We start from the raw sequence: 20,563 nt of genomic DNA on the forward strand, positions 1-20,563 counted from the left end.
TATATATATATATATATTGTTGTTGTTGTGTGCTTTTGAGTCAGAATCAACTCATAGCTGACTCTCTTGTGGGTTTTCAAAGGCAGTAAGCCAAAAGAGAAAAGATTTCCCATCCTTTTCCCACTGAGCAGCTTGGTAGATTAGAACACACATTTTTGGGATTATGGCTCAGTTTCTTACCACTAAGCCACCAGAACTCCCTTATCGTGTATTTTAGAGGACAACAATTCGATCTATGACATCACCTTTCATCTTATAAGAGATAAAATAAGAGAGAAGCAAGTAGAGAGGGGATACCTGCTACCATCCAGAAAAAGGAATTTGGAGTGGAATACATCATTTAGACCCAAGGCCCTTGTGCTGGAAAACGCTTAGACCCAGGGGAACATTGATGACAAGTATCTTCCCAAAAGATAATCGAGAAGGAAAGCCTTCTCCTGCAGCTAACGCTCAGAATTCAGACTTCTTGCCTCCTAAATGTGAGCTCTGGTAACCTTGAAAGTAAAGAGTTATGATGCCGATCCAAAGGCAGGCAGTTCAAATTCATCAGTTGTTCTATGGTAGAAAGATTGATAATTTCCTGCAACACAATTTATGGCTCCTGAAAACCCTCTGACGGGTCAGTTATGAGTTGCTGTCTACTCAACAGCAAAAAGTTTAAGGTTTTTCCTTTGAGCCTTCTAAACTGAGAAACTATGTTTCTTTTGTTAAAACCATCTTCTTGTGGTATTTCTGTTATGCTTAGTTGCCATCTAGTTAGAACTGAATTATAGCTGACTTGCAGCAGGTTTCTGAGGCTTTAAATCCCACAAGAGAAGATTGCCCATCTTTTTCATGCAAAGCTACAGGTGGATTCAAATTTCCAGAAAGGTGCCACCTTTGGGTCAGCCGTGCAACTCCCTATGGACTATGCTACTGATAAGTAAAATATACTTAACTTACCTCGCCAAAATTTGGTATTATCTGTTTTAAAAACTTCAGCCACTCGTGTTTGTGTGCAAATGCTTTGGTTTGCATTTATCTGAAGATTGAATGATGGTGACCATTTTTTTCATGTGCTCGTTAGATATTTGTATCTCTTCTTTCAATCTTTCATTGGTTTTTATTGTTTATTTTTATTATTACTGAGTTGTTGTTATTAGGTGCCACCTAGTTGAGTATGAATCATTGTGACCTTTTCTGCTTTTTTTAAAAAAAATTATTATTTTTTTTCATATGTGTACCGTCAAATTGGGTCTGACTGGTACAGGAGGAGATTGTCCCTCCTTCTCCAGCAGAACATCTGGTGGATTCGAACCACATACTTCTGGGATTACAGTGCAGCTTCTTGCCACTAGGCCACCAGAGGTCCCCTCATTGTGACCTTTTGAACAACAGAACTGAACCCTGTCCTATCCTGTCCCATCCTCACACTTCCTGACACACTAGAGCCCATTGCAGCAGCCACCATGTCAATCCACCTGATTGAGGGTCTTCCTCTCCTTTGCCAACCCTTCACCTTTCCAAGCATCATGTCCTTCTCCAAGGAATGGTCCTTCTTAGCAACATGCCCAAACTATGTGAGGTGAAGTCTCATCATTGTTGCCTTCAAAGAGCACTCTGGCTGCATCCTCTCCAAGATATATTTGTTTGTTCTTTTGGCCTTCCATGGAATATTCAGTGCTCTTCTCCAATACCACAGCTCAGAGGCATCAATTCTTCTGTCATCCCTATTCATTGTCCAGCTCTCAGATGCCTAATCAGTAATCAGAAAAACTATGGCCTGAATCAGACATACCTTAGTCCTCAAATTGACATCATTACTCCTCAGTAATTTGGAAAGGTTCCTAACTGCAGACTTTCCTAGTGCAATGTGTCTCCTTATTTCCTGACTGCTGGTACCAGGGGTGTTAATTGTGGATCCAAGTAAGATGAAGTTGTTGATAGTTTCAATCTCTTCTCCATCTATCATGATGTTGCCTGTCTGTCCAGTGGTAAGAAACTTTGTTTTCTTGACATTGAGATGCAATACGTATTGAAGAATGTATTCCTTGATCTGCAATAAGAGCTTCAAGTCCTCCTCATTTTCAGCAAGCAAGATTGTATAATTTACTTTATGCAGGTTATTATTGATGAGTCTCCCTACAATCCTTATGCCACATTCCTCCTTATAGAGTCCAAATAATTTGCTCAGCATACAGATTGAATAGGTACGGAGAGAGAATACAACCCTGATGCACTCTCATTGCTGTTGTCAGGTCGATCCTGGCTGTGCTTTATTGACTATGTAAGGGCATTTGACTATGTGGATCATAACAAGTAGTGTCTGACATTGAGAAGAATGGGAGTCCCAGAGCACTTTATTGTGCTCATGGGAAGACTATACCTGGACCAGGAAGCTGCTATATGAATAGAGCAGGGGGACACTGCATGGTTTATAGTCAGGAAGGGATTGTGTCAGGATTGTATCCTCTCTCTTACTGAGTTGTAGACATCCTTTAAGTACCTTATTGTACAAAGAATATAGGTGACATGGGAATGGCCTTTGACTTCAACTAATTCCACAAAGGGAAATTTGCCCTGTCAAGAACATCCACAGTACAAAACCAATTCCCAAAAGGTCAAACATGACCACCAATATCTTCCACATATTTCTACTAAATCCATTCCAATTGGATTGCTCTACTAAAGAGTCCAAAATCCATTTCACACAGATCTCACAGAACTATATGCACAGTTAAAAAGTTTATTAAAGAAGTTAACAGTTACAATTCTGGTTGGCAACAGGCTCTAATTCCTCTTGAAAACGTCTCAAATGTTGCAGGACCTTTGAACTTCAGCCTCATGGCTTAGGTAAGTGTTAGAAAGTTCCCTTAGTCCTGCCAGTTGTGGCATATCCATCCAGTCCTCCGGAAAGTTTCGTCAAAGGTCTCTGGCTCTGGCTCCAAGTCAGCTGTGTCTTATATTGGTCTCTGGTTCTCTGCCGAGGTGGCTGCTACTCTCACGTATATCCTGGTCTGACTGGCACAAGAATCTATCCCTCTTGAAGGACACACTCTACACTCTGCTTCCTCTTCCTTGCCAGTAGCAAGATTCAAACCTTGCTGATAATCTTGCTCAATATAACTTGATAGGAGGGGAATAACTGATTGATCTCATAATGATTATTTTATATACTATATTTTAGATTTTCCTCCAGTCATGAGGACCTCTTCAAATTATGCAGGAGTAATGATGTCAGTTTGAGGACTAAGGTACATCTGATTCAGGCCACAGTCTTTCCAGTTATTGGCTATGCATCTGACAGCTGAATAATGAATAGGGATGACAGAAGAATTGATGCCTTTGAATTGTGGTGTTAGAGAAAAGCACTGAACATCCCATGGATGGCCAAAAGAAAAAACTATTATGTTTTTGAGAGAGTGCAGTCTAAGTACTCTTTGGAGGCAAAGATAATGAGTCTTTACCTCACAAACTTTGGGTATGTTGCTAGGAGGGGCTACTCCTTGAAGACATGATTCTTGGAAGGATGGAAGGTTGACAGAGAGGAAGAACCTTGACCAGGTGGATTGGCACAGTGACTGCTGTAATGGGCTCGGATATTTCAAGAAACGTGAAGATGGCACAGGATAGGACAGGGTTCAGATACGTAGTTCACAGGGTCAATATGAGTCATACTCAATTTGGTGGAACCTAACAACAATAACAACCCAGTTATGCGATGGAAGTTATAACCATACCTAGAAAAGTCATTATAAACAGTACACTCATGACATCAAATTTATTTACCAATTCTGAATATTTTCTTCTAGGGATAATTTTTAGTAATAGACTCTTGATGAACAAAAGGTTTTGGCTTTAAAAAAATCTTTGTGTTTTGCTTTGCTTTTATATATTTGTTGCTTTTTATGTACTATTTATGAAATCTTTACTGTAAGATCATGCAGATATTATTCTATGTGTTATTTTAGAATCTTCATAGTATTAGCATAGGGGGTTTTCAAAGGCTTGCTATTTTGAAAGTGGATGGCCAATCCTTCTCCTTAGTCTGTCTTAATTTAGATTCTCAGCTTTGGAACAATATCTGGCAGATAAACATTTTACCCAGAAGAGCAGATGAAAGACACTTCCTATTACAGAAGTCACAGATTCAGTGTTGGTTCCCCCTTGCCCTCAACTTTGGCACCTGTGATTGGGTTCTATCATGCATCTCTGCCTCCAAGGAGTTGCTTGTTTTAACCCTCTACGTCTTTTAATTTCCTGGCTACTGGTGCCAAGAGTGTTGACTGTGGAGCCAAGCAAACTCAAGTTGTGAACAATCTGAATCTCTTTACCATCCATTGTGATGCTGCCAATTTGTCCAGTGGTGAGAATCTTTGTCTTCTTGACATTGAGTCTCAATCCATATTGAAGGCTGCAGTCCCTGACCCTCAGCAGCAAGTGACTCAGGTCCTCTTCAGTTTCAGCAATCAGGGTTGTGTCATCCGCATAACGCAGATTGTTTATAGATCTTCCACCAATCCTGATGCCACATTTTCCCTCATAGAGCCCAGCCTCCCAGATGATCTGTTCCACATACAGGTTGAAAAGGTATGGAGACAGGACACATTTTATTATTAGGGAGCTCTGGTGGTGTAATGGATTTACAGCCTCTGAAAACCCATTGGAGGGTCAGCTAGCAGTTGGTTCCAATTATAATCAATTGTTCTTCATTTCAATGTTAGGCTCTTAGACATTAACTTACTTTTGTTTTTTATATTTATTTTCATTTACCAAGACTTTCATCTGTATATTGTATTTTGAAATTTGCTAAGTTTTCATTTCTGAATTTCAAGTCTAACAATGGAAGAGCTGTGACGTTTCTGCCTATGTCAGTCCTCTCTGGATTCTTTTGTATGCTGTATGGTTTGAATTTATTATCAAAGATTAAGTTTAACCCTGAAAAGTAGGTAAAGTTTCAATTTTAATAAATTTTGAATTATATGCAAACTTAAACTATACTGTATTCCCTTGCTTTACTTGGATGACAGCTTTGTGGTCTAACATAAAGGTTTTGTATGAGTATCATAAAGTGTTCTGGGTTTCTCATTCTTCTCAATGTTAGCTATAATTTATTATGATCCACACAGTCAAATGCCTTTGCATAGTCAATAAAGCACAAATAGACATTCTTTTGGTATTCACTGTTTTCAGTCGGGTAATCACTTTTGGTATTCATCTGATATCAATGATGATATCCCTGGTGCCATGGCCTCATCTAAACCTATCTTGAATTTCTGGAAGTTCTTTGTCAGTGTACTGTTATAGTCATTTTGGGATGATCTTCAGCAATATTTTGCTTACATTTGATATTGATGATACTCTTCAATAATTTCTGTACTCTGTTTTAGCTCCTTTCTTTAGAAAAGGAACAAATATGGATCTCTTCCAGTCAGTTGACCAAGCAGCTGTTCTCCAAATTTCCTGGCATAGACTGATAAGCATGTCCAGGGCTGCATCTGTTATTTGAAACATGTCACTTGGTATTTCATTGTTTCTTGAAGCCTTATTTTTTGCCAATGTCTTCAGTGTAGCTTGAACTTCTTCCTTCATTTCTTGCTCTTGGTCATATGTTACTACCTGAGATTTTTCAGTATCAACCAGTTTTTTTGGTAGAGTGACTCTGTGTAATCCTTCCATCTTCTTTTGATGCTTCCTGGATCCTTCAGGATTTTGCTCATAACATCTCTCAGTTTTGCAACTTGAGACTTGAATTTCTTTTTCAGTTCTTTCAGCTTGATTAATACTGAGCTAGTTAGTCTCTTTTGATTCTATAACTCCAGCTTTTTGTAAATTCTGTTATAATGCTTTGCTTTGTCTTCCTGAGCTGCCCTTTGAAATCTTCTGTTCAATACTTTTACTTCAGCATTTCTTCCCTTTTTTCTTGGCTTCTCAGCACTCTAGTGAAATATTCCATTTCTTCTGGCATCCCTTTCTAACATCCAAGATCGGCATCTGTTAATTTTCAGAGTCTCTTCTGACTTGGCATGGTTTAAAATCAAGAAAGATGTGCATCATGATGTATCCTTTCTCCATGCCTATTCAATCTGTACATTGGGCAAATAATTCAAGAACCTGTACTGTCTGAGGAAGAATATGGCACCAGGATTGGAGAAGACTCATCAGCAATCTACTTTATGCAGATGACACAACCTTGCTTGCTGAAAATGAGGTGGACTTGAAGTGCTTGCTACAGAAGAATAAAGACAATTGCCTTCAATATAGGTTGCATCTCAACATTAACCAGACAAAAATCTACACCAGTGGATAATAAGCAACATCATGATAGATGGATAAAAGATTGAAACTGTCAGTGACTTCTTACTTGGGTCTATTGCTGATACCAGCAATCAGGAGATCAAGAAAGTATATCACTTGGCAAGAACATTCTAGGGCCCTCTCCAAATTATTAAGGAAAAATATGTCAATTGAAGACTGAATCAGGTGAACCTGATTCAGGCCATGGTCTTCCCCCCTGACCCCACCACTTATTTATTTACAAATCTTGAATACAAATTTGAACAAATATTTTCAATTTCCCTCATCCACAACCCAATGATTAATCTCCCCTTCCCCTTGCACATCCACATCCCTCTGCTTCCAACCTCTCCCACCCCTCCTGGATCCTTATACTCATTCTACAATAATGGTTTTATATATTTATTCTTATGGGACTGAGTTAGTTCACTCAGCATAATACTCTCCAGTCTCTCCCAAGTTAGACAATAATTTACAAAGTTATTGCTCCTGTGTGCTGCATAGTATTCCATTGTGTAAATGTGTCATAATTTCTCAATCTATTCATTTGTTGTTGGACATTTGGGCTGTTTCCATGTTCTTGAGATGGTGAATAATGCTGCTATGAACATTGGTGTACAAATCTCAGTTTGTGCCTCAGTTCTCATATTCTCAGGGTATATTCCAAGTTGTAGAATAGCTGGGTCATATAGAATTTCTATGGTCAGCTTTTTGAGGAAGTGCCAAACTGCCTTCCAGAGAGGTTGCTCCATTTTACAATGCCACCAACAATTTGCAAGAGTTCCTTTCTCGTCACATCCCTTCCAACATCTATTACTTGCTGCCCTGTTAAACTTTGCCACTCTTACTGGAGTGAGATGGTACCTCATTGTGGTTTTGATTTGCATCTCTCTTATTGCCAGTGATTTGGAACATTTCTTCATGTGTCTGATTGTCATTCGAGTATTGTCCTCTGTGAACATTCTTTCCATGTCTTTTGCCCATTTTGTAATTGGGTTATCAGTCTTTTTCTCGTGGAGGCCCAAGAATATTCTGTAAACTTTTGTTATAAGACTTCTGTCTGAGATGGTATTACCAAATGTTTGTTCCCAGTCTGTAGGTTTTCTTTTCACTCTGTTGTAAAAAGTTTTTGATGCACATATGGATTTAATCTTTAGAAGGTGCCATGCATCAATGTTATCCTCTTTAGATTGTGCATTTCTGATTGTATTTGGTGGCCATAGTCTTTTGAATCACTTGTTATGCATCTGAGAGCTGAACAATGAATAAGAATAATAAAAGAATTGATGCGTTTGAACTTTGGTGTATGAGAAGAGTACTGAATATTGCATGGACTGCCAAAAGAACGAGTAAATATATCTTGGAAATCGTGCAGCTGGATGGCTCTTTAAAGGGAAGGATGATGAAGCTTTGTCTCACATACTTTAGACATGTTGTTCGAAATGGCTATTCCTTTGAAAGGTAGAAGGGTCAGTGAAAGACAGGAAGACCTTCAACAATATGGATTGATGCAGTGACTGCAGTAATGGCTCAAATGTTTCAGAGATGATGAGGATAGGACAGAGTTCAGATCTGTTCTTCATAGAGTCATTATTAGTCATACTTGATTTGATAATAATAACAATATTAAAACTTAAGAGTTTCCCCTCCCCCAAATTATTTTCTTTCATAAAATAATGAGACTACCAGAGCTCAGCATAACCTACAAATTTTCAGTATCACAGTAACCCATGATTCAGATCATAGTTTTCTGATCACTTGCCATGCATCTGAGAGCTGGACAATGAGTACGGATGACAGAAGAAGAATTGATGCCTTTGAGCTGTGGCATTGGAGAAGAGCACTGAACATCTCATGGATGGCCAAAAGAACAAATAAATATGTGTTGGAAAGGGTGCAGCTAGAGCAAGGATGATGAGACTTTACCTCACATACTTTGGGCATGTTGTTAGGAGGGGCTGTTCCTTGGAGAGTGTCAATGAGGGAGAGGAAGACCCTCAATGAGGTGGATTTATGTGGTGATTGCCACCATGAGCTCTAGTGTATCTAGTGAAGATGGCACAGGATAGGACAGTGTTCAGATCGGCTGTTCATAAGATCGATATGAGTTATAATCCACTCAATAGCACCTAACAACTGTGACAAACAGAGCTCAATAGGACAACAACATCTGAAAGTCATGTATTACCTTGTAGTTTACAAAATACTTTAGCAAATAAAGAAGATTTAAAAAATCCTCAAATGTATTGCCATTGAGTGGATTCCAATTCATATCAACCTACCATTGGGTTTGCAAGGTTGTAAATTGCATGGAGATGACCTGTCTTTCTCTCTCAGAGCCACTGGTAGACATGAATTGCTAGAAATGCACAACTTTTGGGTTAGAAGTACAAATTGTTTTACACTAAGGGAGCTCTGGTGGCCTAGTGGCAGTGCTGTAATCCCAAGGGCACGCAGCTCGAGGCCATCAGCCACTTTGCAGGAAAAGGATGGGCAGTCTCAACTGCCTTTCAAAAACCTCTGGGGTTTGGGGAGGTACGGGGGGGGAGAGGGGGGATTGTGTACCAATGAGGGAGTTTTTCTTTTGCTTTTCAAGGAGAGGAGCAAAGGGGGGGAGGAGTTTGTGTGGGGAGAAGGGTGCAACAATGAATGAATGGAATTCCAAAATCTCTGTAGATGTTCATTGAAATGAAAAATAAACAACCTAAATTCCATCAGTCTCATCTGGAGTCTTCCTCTCCTGTGCTGTCCCTCTATCCTTCCAAGCATGATATCCTTCTCCAAGGACTGGTACCTCCTGGCCATGTGGCCAAAGTATGTGAGATGGAGCTTCAAAATCCTGGCCTCTAAGGAGAAACTTGGTTTCACCCTCTCCAAGACAGACCAACCTTTTTCTAGAAGAACAATTTGCCCAGTGCTGTATGAAATAGCAGACGACCTCTTTATCTCCCTCTCAGATTTGGTGCTGTGGAATAATTTAGCAGTCAGATCAATTAAGGTTTTTTAAAAATCAGTTTTTTTTTAATATAGCAGTACTTGACCCCTGAATGTAATCTTTTTAGATATTAAAAAAAAAGAACTCATATTTATCGTCTCTTTTCCAAAGTGAAATATAGTGGCTTGGGGAGGATAATTTTAGTTGAACATTGTCCTTCTTGACTTTATGAAGTAATTTTAAGTTTTTGTTAGCTCTGAATGGAAGCCCTTGTAGTTGTATGGTGTTGTACAACTAATGCAAAGGTGGCCAGTTTGAATCTATCATTGGCTGCAAGGGAGAATGAACAAGCTCCTCACTTGTGATTGACAGCCTCTGAAAACACCCTCCAGTTCAGCTGTGAGTTGGTTCTGACCCTACAAGAGTGAATATTTTTTTTTTAGTATGAGCTTTGAGGAGTTAAAAAATTTTTTTCTTTTAGTTTTATTTTGGTGAAGGTTCACAAATCATTGATTTTTTTCCCCCCCATGCAATCATTCTTAGACACTTTGGTTTATAACATTAATTGCCATTGATCAGTATAATTAACTAATTAGTATAATTAGAGTATTTATTCAATCCCTTATATTATCTTTTCTGAGAATATTTTAAAAGTTTCTTTTTTACTTAGGGATTTGTGATTAAAAATTTTTAAAGGAGTTTATAAGTACAATTATGTCATTGTATTTTTAAGGTCTAGGCTATTTACAGGGCATCCAGGGCATATAATTTATCTCCTTCCTGAGTCATCTTGAAAGGCAGGCAAGCTGCTATTTGGAGAAGTTAAGCGGCTTTAAGACATCTGTAAATATCTAGTAATGTTAAAATAGCATTGCCTATTAAAGAAATGTACTGGTTTATATACAAAATACACACATCCACTTCACTTGGAAAAATATGAATGAGTTCTTTTGAAGAGGTGGGCAAAAGCCCTTCTAATTCAATCCCCTAAAAAGGGAATGAGGAATACAAGTTCTCTTCTGATCTAAAAAGTTTAAACCACACGTAGGGAAGGACTTGGAGTGAGAATCATTTCCATATCTCCTAAGAAGGGACAATTTGGGCAGTAGTGTCTTGGGGCAGTCTGAACAAATTGGTTTCTGATCACTGAGATTCCAGAGAAGAACTTTCATATACCCCTGTCCTTTTTTACCCCTAGTGTGTCAAGAAGCTGTCTGGGAAGCCTTTAAGACTTTTTGGGATCGACTTCCTGGGCGAGAGGAATATCGTCACTGGATGAATTTGTGTGAGAATGGAATCACAAGTATATTTGAAATGGGTGCTCAATTTAGTCAGTCTGTGGAACACCAAAGCTTGATTATGAAGGTAAGTGCAGTGATAAGACGGTTGTAGAAATGCTAATCTATAGTAAAGACCTGAAAGAAGAAAGACGAAGGCAAATCTCTGGATTACTTTCTTGGAATTAATACTATTCCATTAAGTTGCTATAGTATGTGACCTACTCTTTTTTAGTTCTGGCTTTCCCCCTCTCCTAATCTAGCCTACTTTCTTAAAAAGTTCCTTTTATTTCAGTGAAAGTTTACAAATCATATTGTATTTTCATTCAACCATTTTGCTTTATAAGATTAGTTAAAACTGGTTAATTACTTAAAATGTCTATTGAAATCTTTGTTGTATATTGCCTTTTCTTTCATCCATCTTTTTTCCCCCTACTAGTTTATTTATAAAATTTGAATACATTGTTTTCAAGAACAAATTCTTTCAATTTCCCTCACACCCCCCGACTCAACCCCATGATTAATCCTCCCCTTCTTCTGCACATCCTCACCCCTCTGCTTCCAACCTCTTACACTCCTCTGGGATCCTTATACTCATTCTACAATAATAGTTTTATACAATATTTATCCTTGTGGGACTGAGTTAGTTCACTCAGCATAATGCTTTCCAGTCCCTCCCAAATTCGATAATATTTACAAAATCATTGCTTCTGTGTGCTGCATAGTATTCCATTGTGTGAATATACCATGATTTCTCAATCCATCTTTCACCTGTCTTATCTATTTATTAGTTTTTCACTTGGGATTTTATAATAAACATTATTAAACCAGGTTAGAGCCTCAGTCTTGTTCATGAATGCAAATATTTGAAATAGTACTGAGCAAATCCAACATTTTTGCCTGTTTTATGTATTTCGCGATTCAGAGTGAATTTGATTAAGTTAAAGAATACAGCTTAGAGTGAAATATCTCAGTCACAAAAGGACAAATATTATATGATGCCACTGTTGTAGAATGAGGCTGACATTGGGGTGGGGGTAGGACTGAGAAAAACTGGATAAATTATGTTTACTGCATTGAAGCCGATGAGGGAGAGAATAGTTTAAAATGGATATATTTTAGGGCATTATGATTATCATAGGAGTGCAGAATGAGGGTTGCAGAGCGGAGTATTCTTGGAAAGTGAGTGGGGATGTCCACGCGGGGGGATTGTGTACCAAAGAAGGAGTTTGTCTTTTGCTTTTCAAGGAGAGGAGCGAACTGGGGGTTGGGGAGGCGTGGGTGGGGAGAAAAGTGCAAATGAATGGAATGCCAAAATCTCTGTACATGTTTACGGAAATTAATAATAATAATAATAATAAAATAATAAAGAAAAGAACACAGCTTAATGAACAAAGGTTTAGTGAAGTATAAATACAATTTAATGAATTATTTGTTTATATATTTGAGACATCAGTTTATTTATAGTTAAGGTACAGGGTAATTACCTGCTCACCTGGCTCTTTTCAAGAAGCATATAAGTAATCATGACAAGAAAATGTGTTCTGACACAAGTGGTAGATGGTGCCTGATACACCCTGGATCACCTGCGCATCTATCACAGTCCTTCCTGTCCTCAGCTTCTTTGTAAGGAACCAGTCTCCAGTCTAGTGGGGTTGACTTGCACAATTGTTTCTCTTTTACTGATTTTTCCCCATAATATTTTGAGCTTCATTCAGTCTTTATATAATATTTACACTTTATTGCCATTAGTTACATATATGACTAATTTCTCCACTAGAATACAAGAGTTCTGTCATTAATTGTTTATTTTTACACTCCCATTACATAGCAGAGATGCAATAGATGTTTGCTGGAATAAGGTAAAAGTTTTTAAGTAACAACCACATGCTTTCTTCCTAATTGCTGTAACTTACAAATTTTTTTAAAAATTAATTTTTAAATTATATATATTTATTTATTTACAACATATTCTTCCCATTTAATTTTTGCCCCTTCACTCATTGTTGCACATTTTCCTCCCTGCCTACCTCTCCCCCCTAGTTTGCTGTTTTCTTTGAAAAGAAAAAAAAATCTTTCATTGTTATTCAATTCTCCCCACCTCAAGTCCACAGTTCACTTTACTATACATTTCTTTTTCTGGAATCTTGTCATGAAAATAGTACCTAATCCTATATTCCTTTTAAATAGTTCTCTCCCTGATTAGTTTCAATGCAGTATACATTATTTATTCCCTCTTTTCTTAGGTTTCCCCCAACCCCTATGTCAATCCCGTTTTACAACAGTGGCACTATGCAGTATTTGTCCTTTTGTGACTGAGATATTTCACTCAGCATAATGTCCTCCAGGGTCACCCATTTTGTATAAGAATTCATGAGTTCCTTGTTTTTCAGTGCAGTGTAGTATTCCATTTGGTGATATACCACAGCTTCTCTATCCATTTGTTTGTTGATGGGCATTTGGGTTGTTTTTTGCCTCTTTGCTATTGTGAACCAAGCAGCAATAAACATAGGTGTGCATATATCTCCTTGGGTGGCAGTTCTGGTTTCTTTAGGATATATTCTCAGTAGTGGAATTGCTAGGACTCCTAAAAACCTGCTGAAGTCTATGGCAATGAGTGAGTGAGTGACGACAAATATGTACTGTATGAGTGGTTGAGAAAAGAATTACTGATTGAATAACTGAAATACTTTTAATTTGAGTCTATTGAAGCAGATCAGCATGCCTTAGAGTAATAACATATATTCTTCTATTCTTCCTATATTTTTTACCTAGTAGAGTTTGGTTTTGTTTTAACTCTCACTTTATAGAAGGTGTTTTCATTAAGTGAGGGCAAGTTGAGGAGAAAAAGAAGGTATAATAAACATGAGTGAATCCAACATAAATTTTCAGGCTTACAAAATTGTACTTATTTTGTATTAGCTTTTTCATGTTTTAAAATGAAAGGATTTTTAAATCATGACACTTCATGTTTTAAGCCAAAACATTGTGTATATTAATGGTTCTGTATAAATAGCTACCCTTTATTCAATGAAAATTTTGAAGTTTCATCTGACATACTTTGAGCATATTGCAAAGAGCGATCAGTCCTTGGAGAAGGACATCATGCTTGGGAGGGTGGAGGGACAGCACTAGAGAGGAAGACCCTGGATGAGATGGATTGACTCAGTAACTGGGGGTTAAAGGGGTAGGTGTTTCAGAGACAATAAGGTTGGCACAGGACAGAGCAGGGTTCAGGACTGTTATACATAGGGTTGGTATGAGCTGCAAGTGACTTGACAGCAGATAACAACATCAACAACAAGTACAAGACTATGTATTAAAAACCATTGTATCTAATAAATGGCAACCTCATAGTTATGTGGTAATATCCAAATTATGCAGAAAAGGATTATGCATAACAGTAATTAAGCTCCTTATACTATGTTACACAACAAATATATGTTGTTGTTGTTGTTATGTGCCGTCGAGTTGCCTGCGACTCATAGCGACCCTATGTACAACAGCCCTAAACTCCGCTCTGTCCTGTGCCAATCGCACTGTCTCTGACACTCCCATCCCAATTATCCCAGTCACTGAATCAATCCACCTCATAGAGGGCCTTCCTCTCCTGCGCTGTCCCTCCACCCTCCCAAGCATGATGTCCCTCTCTAAGGACCAGTCTCTCCTCACAACATGTCCAAAGTAAGTTAGACGGAGCCTCAGAATCCTTGCCTCCAAGGAGCCACCCGGTTTAACCCTTTCCAGAACAAATCTGTTTGCTTTCCTAGCAGTCCATGGTATTCTCAATACTCTTCGCCAGCACCATAGCTCAAAGGCATCAATTCTCCTTCTATCCTCCTTGGTCATTGTCCAACTCTCTGATGCATAACAGGTGATTGCGAAGACCATGGCCTGTATCAGATGCCCCTTAGTCTCCAGAGAGACACCACTGCTCTTCAGCACTTTGGAGAGGTCCCTAACAGCAGACTTTCCCATGGCAATGTGCCTTTTAACAAATATATAAGATAGTTAAATCCAAAACTAGATTTTTGTGTAACTGCATTTAAGGAAAACCCCCCCAGGGACAAGATGAGGTTAGCAAATCAAAATAGAAGGGACCTATTATTTACATAAAAATACAAGCTGTATGGCTTGTGACTGCTTGGATTGGGAGTTGGGCAGGCTGGAGGAGTGGGGCAGGCTGGAGGAGTGGGGCAGGCTGGAGGAGTGGGGCAGGTTGGAGGAGTGAGGCAGGGTAGAGTAATGGCCAAGGAAATCTCCTAGATCTGGTGTCTGACCAAGACAATCAGGCAGAGAAGCAGCTTTGGGGATATTCTAGAAGACTGAGTTTATGTTTGAATATGTTTGAGTTGCCTTTGGGAAAAGTGAATTGTTGATATTTAGGTTCTAATCCAGAGAGAGTTAGCTGGGTTGTAGATAGAGTTTTAGAAATAATCATCCCCAGAGCTCTGGTGGACTAGTGGCAAGAAGTTGCACTGCAATCCTAGAGGCACACAGTTCGAATACACCAGATGTTCTATTGGAGAAGGAGGGGCAATCTCCTCCTGTTCTGATCTATTTGATGGTATACATATAAAAAAAAAATAACAACATTTAAAAAAGAAAAAAGAAATCATCCCTAAGGCAGTATTTCGGTGATTACTGTAATGGGCTCTAGTATGTCAGGAAGTGTAAGGATGGCACAGGATAGGACGGGGTTCAGATCCAATGTGTTTAGGGGTGCTATGAGTTATACTTGACTCGATGTCACCTAGCCAAAACTAATAACAAGGCAGTATTTGAAACCGTAAGCGTGGTTGTGATTACTTTAGGAAAGTTTATAGAGTAAGAAGCAAATGCAATTCAACCCATCACCATTGAGCCAGAACTGAGATCTGGCTAGATTACACTAGAGGAGATCACCCATCTTTGTGTGTGTGTGTGTGTGTGTGTGTGTGTGTGTGTGTGGCAGCTGGTGGAGTTGAACCAGTAGAGAGGGTCATTCTTTGGATTAGCAGTGAACTCCCTTTGTATTATGCCACCAAAACTCCCCAGAGTAAGAAAAGCAGTGAGTAAATACTGTGAGGATATTTAGAATAATAACCTTCCCGTTTTACAAATGAGGAAGCGTAGATCCTCAATTTCCACAATATCAGAAGAATTTTAAAATTTATGTAGTTAAGGAGGGGGAAAGAGAACTTGAAATTACATTTTATTATTCCAAGTACATAATTCTTTTTATCATATTGCCCTAAAATAAAACTACTTAGAAGCTTAAGGATAGTTCATTGGGGAGTTGTCAGCAAGACCTGGTGGAATTTGAAGGGATGCAGCTTCTGTCTGAATGGAGATGGCAGAGATTGGAGTAAGATCCTTTCTTCTTTGTAATCCCCAAGCTGTCAGGAAGGTGTGGTGGAATTTGAAGGGATGAGGCTTCATCTTCCTTGGATCCACAATCTATACACATGGTACCAGCAGTCAGGATACCAGCAGATATATTGCACTTGGAAAGTCTACAGTTAAGGACTTCTCCAAACTATTGAGGAGTGATATTAGTTTGAGAACTAAGGTGTGCCACCTGATTCAGACTGTGGTGTTTTATATCACTTGCTATGCATCTGAGCACTGGAAAATGAGTAAGAATTACAGAAGAAAAATTGCTGCTTTTGTGGTGCTGGAGGAGAATAGTCCTCCGGTATCTCATGGACTTTCAAAAGAACAAATAGAGATGTCTGAAAGAGAAGCTGTCAACAGCTTCATCTTGCTTGCATCCACAATTACACCCTTGGTATGAGCAGTCAGGAAATTAGGAGATGCATTGCACTGGGAAAAGCTGCAATGAGGGACCTTTGAAAATTACTGAGAAGTGATGTGAGTTTGAGGACCCTGAATGGGTATTTTTGCCATTACAGAAATTCAGAGTGAAGGCTGCACAGTGGAATGGACTTGTGGGGGAGAGATTACATAACAATGAAAGAGTTTTTCAAGAAGAGTGAGTTGGGAGGAGGTGGGTAGGGAGAAAAGTGCAACAATGAATGACTGTAAACCCTACGTCTCTGTTAACTTTTATTAAAATTAATTTTAAAAAAAGATAAGAATTTTCTTTACTGCTTAATAACTATCTTTAAAATATCATTTTTATGTTGTTGTTTTCTTTAGAAAATGATGTACACAAAGGAAAATGTAAGCAGGTGAGTGTTTCTTTCCCCCTTAGTTCATGCTTGGCAACAAATCTGTGTCAAATTTACTCCAAGACCCACCCTAAATTTAATGATGCTTTTCTATTTTCTCGCCAGTTCCTGCAGTGACCAGACCTGTGGGTAAGTCTCAAATGCATTTCCTCATCCTGAGGCCTCCTCCTTTTTCAGACTACCACATAGCCTCCGTGCTTACTTACTGTCTGACTTGATGAGGAGGCCCACTTGTTTCTCTCTTGGGTAGGAAAACACCTTTCTGGTTTATATGGGATGATCAGCTATTGCTATAAGTAATGCTACTGTAACAGAATCTCTAGTTTTTGCTTTATGAAACAGAAATTTATTTTCCCACTGTGTTGTTAGATGCTACCTAGTTAAGCATGACTCATTGTGACCTCATTAACACAACAGATAGGAACTCTGTCCTGTGCGTGCCATCCTCAGTTTCTGACACACTAGAGCCCACTGCAGCAGTCACCAGGTCAATCCACCTGGTTGAAGGTCTTCCTCTCCTTCACTGACCTTCCACCAATTCAAGTACCATGTCCCACTCCAAGAAATAGCCCCTGCTAGTAAGATGCCGAAGTATGTGAGGTGAAGTCTCCTCATCCTTGCCTCCAAAGAGCACTCTAGCTGCACCCTCTCCAAGACATATTTGTTTGTTCTTTCGGATGTCTATGGGATGTTCAGTGCTCTTCTCCAATACCATAGCTTAAAGGCATCAATTCTTCTGTCATTCCTGTTCATTGTCTAGTTCTTAGATTTATAGGAAGTGATAGAAAAGACCATAGCCTGAATCAGACACATCTTAGTCCTCAAACTGACATCAATAATTTGGGGAGGTCTCTAACTACAGAATTCCCCAGTGCAATGCATCTCCTTGTTTCCTGAGTGCTGGTACCAAGGGTGTTAATTGTGGAACCAGGCAAGATGAAGTTGTTGACAGTTTAAATCTCTTCTCCATCCATCATGATGTTGCCTAACAGTCCAATGGTAAGAATTTTTGTTTTCTTGACATTGAGATGCATTCCTTGATCTTCTGCAACAAGTGTTCAAGTCCTCCTCATTTTCAATATCATCTGCATAATGCATGCTATTTACTATTTTCCCTTCAGTCCTGATGCCACATTCCTCTTCATAGAGCCCATTGTCTTGAATAATTCGTTCAGCATACAGATTGAACAGGTATGGAGAGATCATGCAACCCTGACACAATCCCTTCTCAATTTTAAAGCATGTAGTATTCTCCTGCTCTGTTCATACAACAGCCTCCTGATCCAGGTATAGGTTCCACATGAGCTGCTCTGTAACTCCCATTCTTCTCAATGTCAGCCACAAATTTGTTATGAACCACACAGACAAATGCCTTTGGATAGTCAATAAAGCACAAATAGACATTCTTCTGGTATTGCTTACTTTCAGCCAGGATCCATCTGATAGCAACAATGATATCCCTGGTGCCATGGCCTCTTCTAAATCCTGCTTGAACTTCTGGCAGTTACCTATCTATGTACTGTTCTAGCCATTTTGAATGATTTTCAGCAGTATTTTGCATGTATGTAGCATTTTTTAAATTTTTTTCTTTTTTTTAATGTATGTAGTATTAACGATAATATTCTGTAGTTTCACATTCATTTGGATCACCTTTCTTGAGATGGGGAATATATATGGACATCTTTCAAACCATTGGCCAGACAGCTAGCCTCCAAATTTCCTGCCATAGACCGGTGAGCACATCCAAGGCTGCATCTGTTAATTGAAACAAGTCAATTGGTATCCCATTGATTCCTAGGGCCTTATTTTTTGTCAATTCCTTCAATGCACTTCCTCCTTCATTACCAGTGGCTCTGTTCATATGGCACTTCATTAAATTTTTCAGTGTCAGTCATTTCTTTCTGGTACAGTGTTTTGTGTATTCCCTCCTCTTCTTTCGATGCTTTCTGGGTAATTCAATATATTGCCCATATAATCTTTCAATCTTGTAACTGAAGGTTTAAATTTGTTTTTCTTTTCTCTCAGCTTGAGAAATGCAGAGCGAGTTTTCCCCTTTAACTCTCCTATTCCAGTTTTCTCACTTTTCACTATAATACTTTTTTTTGTCCTCTCAAGTTGCCTTTTGAAATCTTACATTCAGCACTTTTACGTTGGCATGTTTCCCCTTTGTTTTGGCTTCTTGATGGTCTAGTGTAAGTTTTAGAGTCTCTTCTGACATCTATTCTGTTTTTTTCTTCCTCCTCTGTTTTTGTAAAGACATTTTGCTTTTTTCATAGATGATATTCTTGGTATCGTCCCACAACTCATCTGGTCTTCCCACTGTGTAAGAGGCTGTAAATTAGATTTGAGGATACTGACTCTAAAGCCTCCTCTCTATTGGCTTTGGAAAAATGTTCTTGTGTCAGCTTTCCTAGTTGGCCATCAAAGCAGTTCTTGGGCTTGTAGATTGATCTGCCACTATGGTCTTAAAATTGTGTCAATCTTCCCTGAATCTGCCTTCTTCTGTGTCTAATCTAATCTTGCATAACTCAAAGTAATTGGGTTAAAAGATTTTACATAATCATGAACTCACTAAAATAACAAAGAAAACTCCTAAAACTCCTAAAGGCACGTTGTTGTTAGGTGCCATTGATTATATTGTATAATTATAATTTATAATGAACTTACGATCAATGGAGCTTACTCTTGCCCTTTCCTGTGCCGTCCTTATTATCTCTAACACGTTTGAGCCCATCGCTACAGTCATGGTGTCAATTTATCTCATTGAAGGTCTTTCTTTCTTTTGCTGATCCTCCATCTTTCCAAGCATGGTGTCCTTTTTAAGGACTGGATTTATAGCACATATTAGCGGGGGACACAGTTCCATTTGTAACAGTAGTTTACATCTGAAGGCTAATAGTATAATTGTCCTGATACGGTACATCTTAATAGAAGGATAGATGATTAAATGATAAGTATAAAGGTAGGTAGTGTTGTGAATATGGTATTGAAGCATAAGAATAGTACAACCTAGATGAATCATCCAGTGTTACGATTCATGATTTTCTTGGCCTTTAAGATTAGGAACGAGGTAATTCGTGACCTTTAGGAAGCAGCAATATAAAGTATAATGTGAAGGGTGAGGGATTTTAAGTCCAGGGGCAGCTAAAAGATTTCCAAGTCTCTACATCTTCAAAAGAGCTAAATTATGCCAGCAAGTGACAAATACATGGAGCAGCACCAGCAGGGTTTGCAGTTTAATTCAGAGCCCAGAATTTCACCTTGAATTAGAGGGAAGGCCTGCCTATAAATCAAATTGGTTTGATGAATATTGACTGGGCTCTTCAAAGCTGTGGGCAACCATATAAGATCTCTCTCTGTCTGGAACCAAGAAGATGAAAGAAAAGCAAAGATGTCCTGAACAATTAGTTGAAAGGACTAATGAACCATACAGACCTTAACCGCTAAAATCCTGCAACCTGAAGATCTTGATGATGCCCAGCTTCCACAGCTAATCAACCTCAAAAGGAGCACAAGAGAATTACCTGGATAGGGGACAAGGGTGGAGGAAAGTGTGGGATAAAACTTAAAAACATAAAAAAAAAGCCAGACTTACTAGTTTCATTAGGACTGGTGGAACCCCCAAGACTATGACTATTATTCAGCCTTCAAATGTGAAATAAAATTTTACTTCCATAGCTCAACTTTTAGTCCATGAAGGAGAAGCCTATAAGGTGACCAGTAACACACCAGGAAGGCAACTCACTCCTTAGAATAGCTGAGCATACAAAATTGAAAGATCAACATTTACCCAAGGATAGATCCCAGAAGGCAGGAAGGACAGTGCAAATGAGAATGAGAGGGAGGAAGTAGAAAACATGTGCTTATATTGGGGATTATTATAATTAAAGCTACAAAACAAA

At 38.7% G+C, this 20,563-nt stretch overlaps 1 protein-coding gene across 1 annotated transcript in view; it reads left to right on the forward strand.

The window, feature by feature from the left end:
- Window positions 1-20,563, forward strand: part of IMPG2 (interphotoreceptor matrix proteoglycan 2) — a 96,026-nt gene that overhangs the window by 11,243 nt on the left and 64,220 nt on the right. Inside the window, exons 3-4 of the mRNA XM_006890038.1 lie at window positions 10,410-10,576; window positions 16,630-16,661. Coding sequence (XP_006890100.1) covers window positions 10,410-10,576; window positions 16,630-16,661 — 199 coding nt within the window. The remainder of the gene's footprint in view (window positions 1-10,409; window positions 10,577-16,629; window positions 16,662-20,563) is intronic.

The sequence above is a fragment of the Elephantulus edwardii genome, unplaced genomic scaffold, assembly GCF_000299155.1.
Source record: "Elephantulus edwardii isolate Elephantulus edwardi_28Jun2011 unplaced genomic scaffold, EleEdw1.0 scaffold00085, whole genome shotgun sequence".
NCBI lineage: Eukaryota > Metazoa > Chordata > Mammalia > Macroscelidea > Macroscelididae > Elephantulus > Elephantulus edwardii.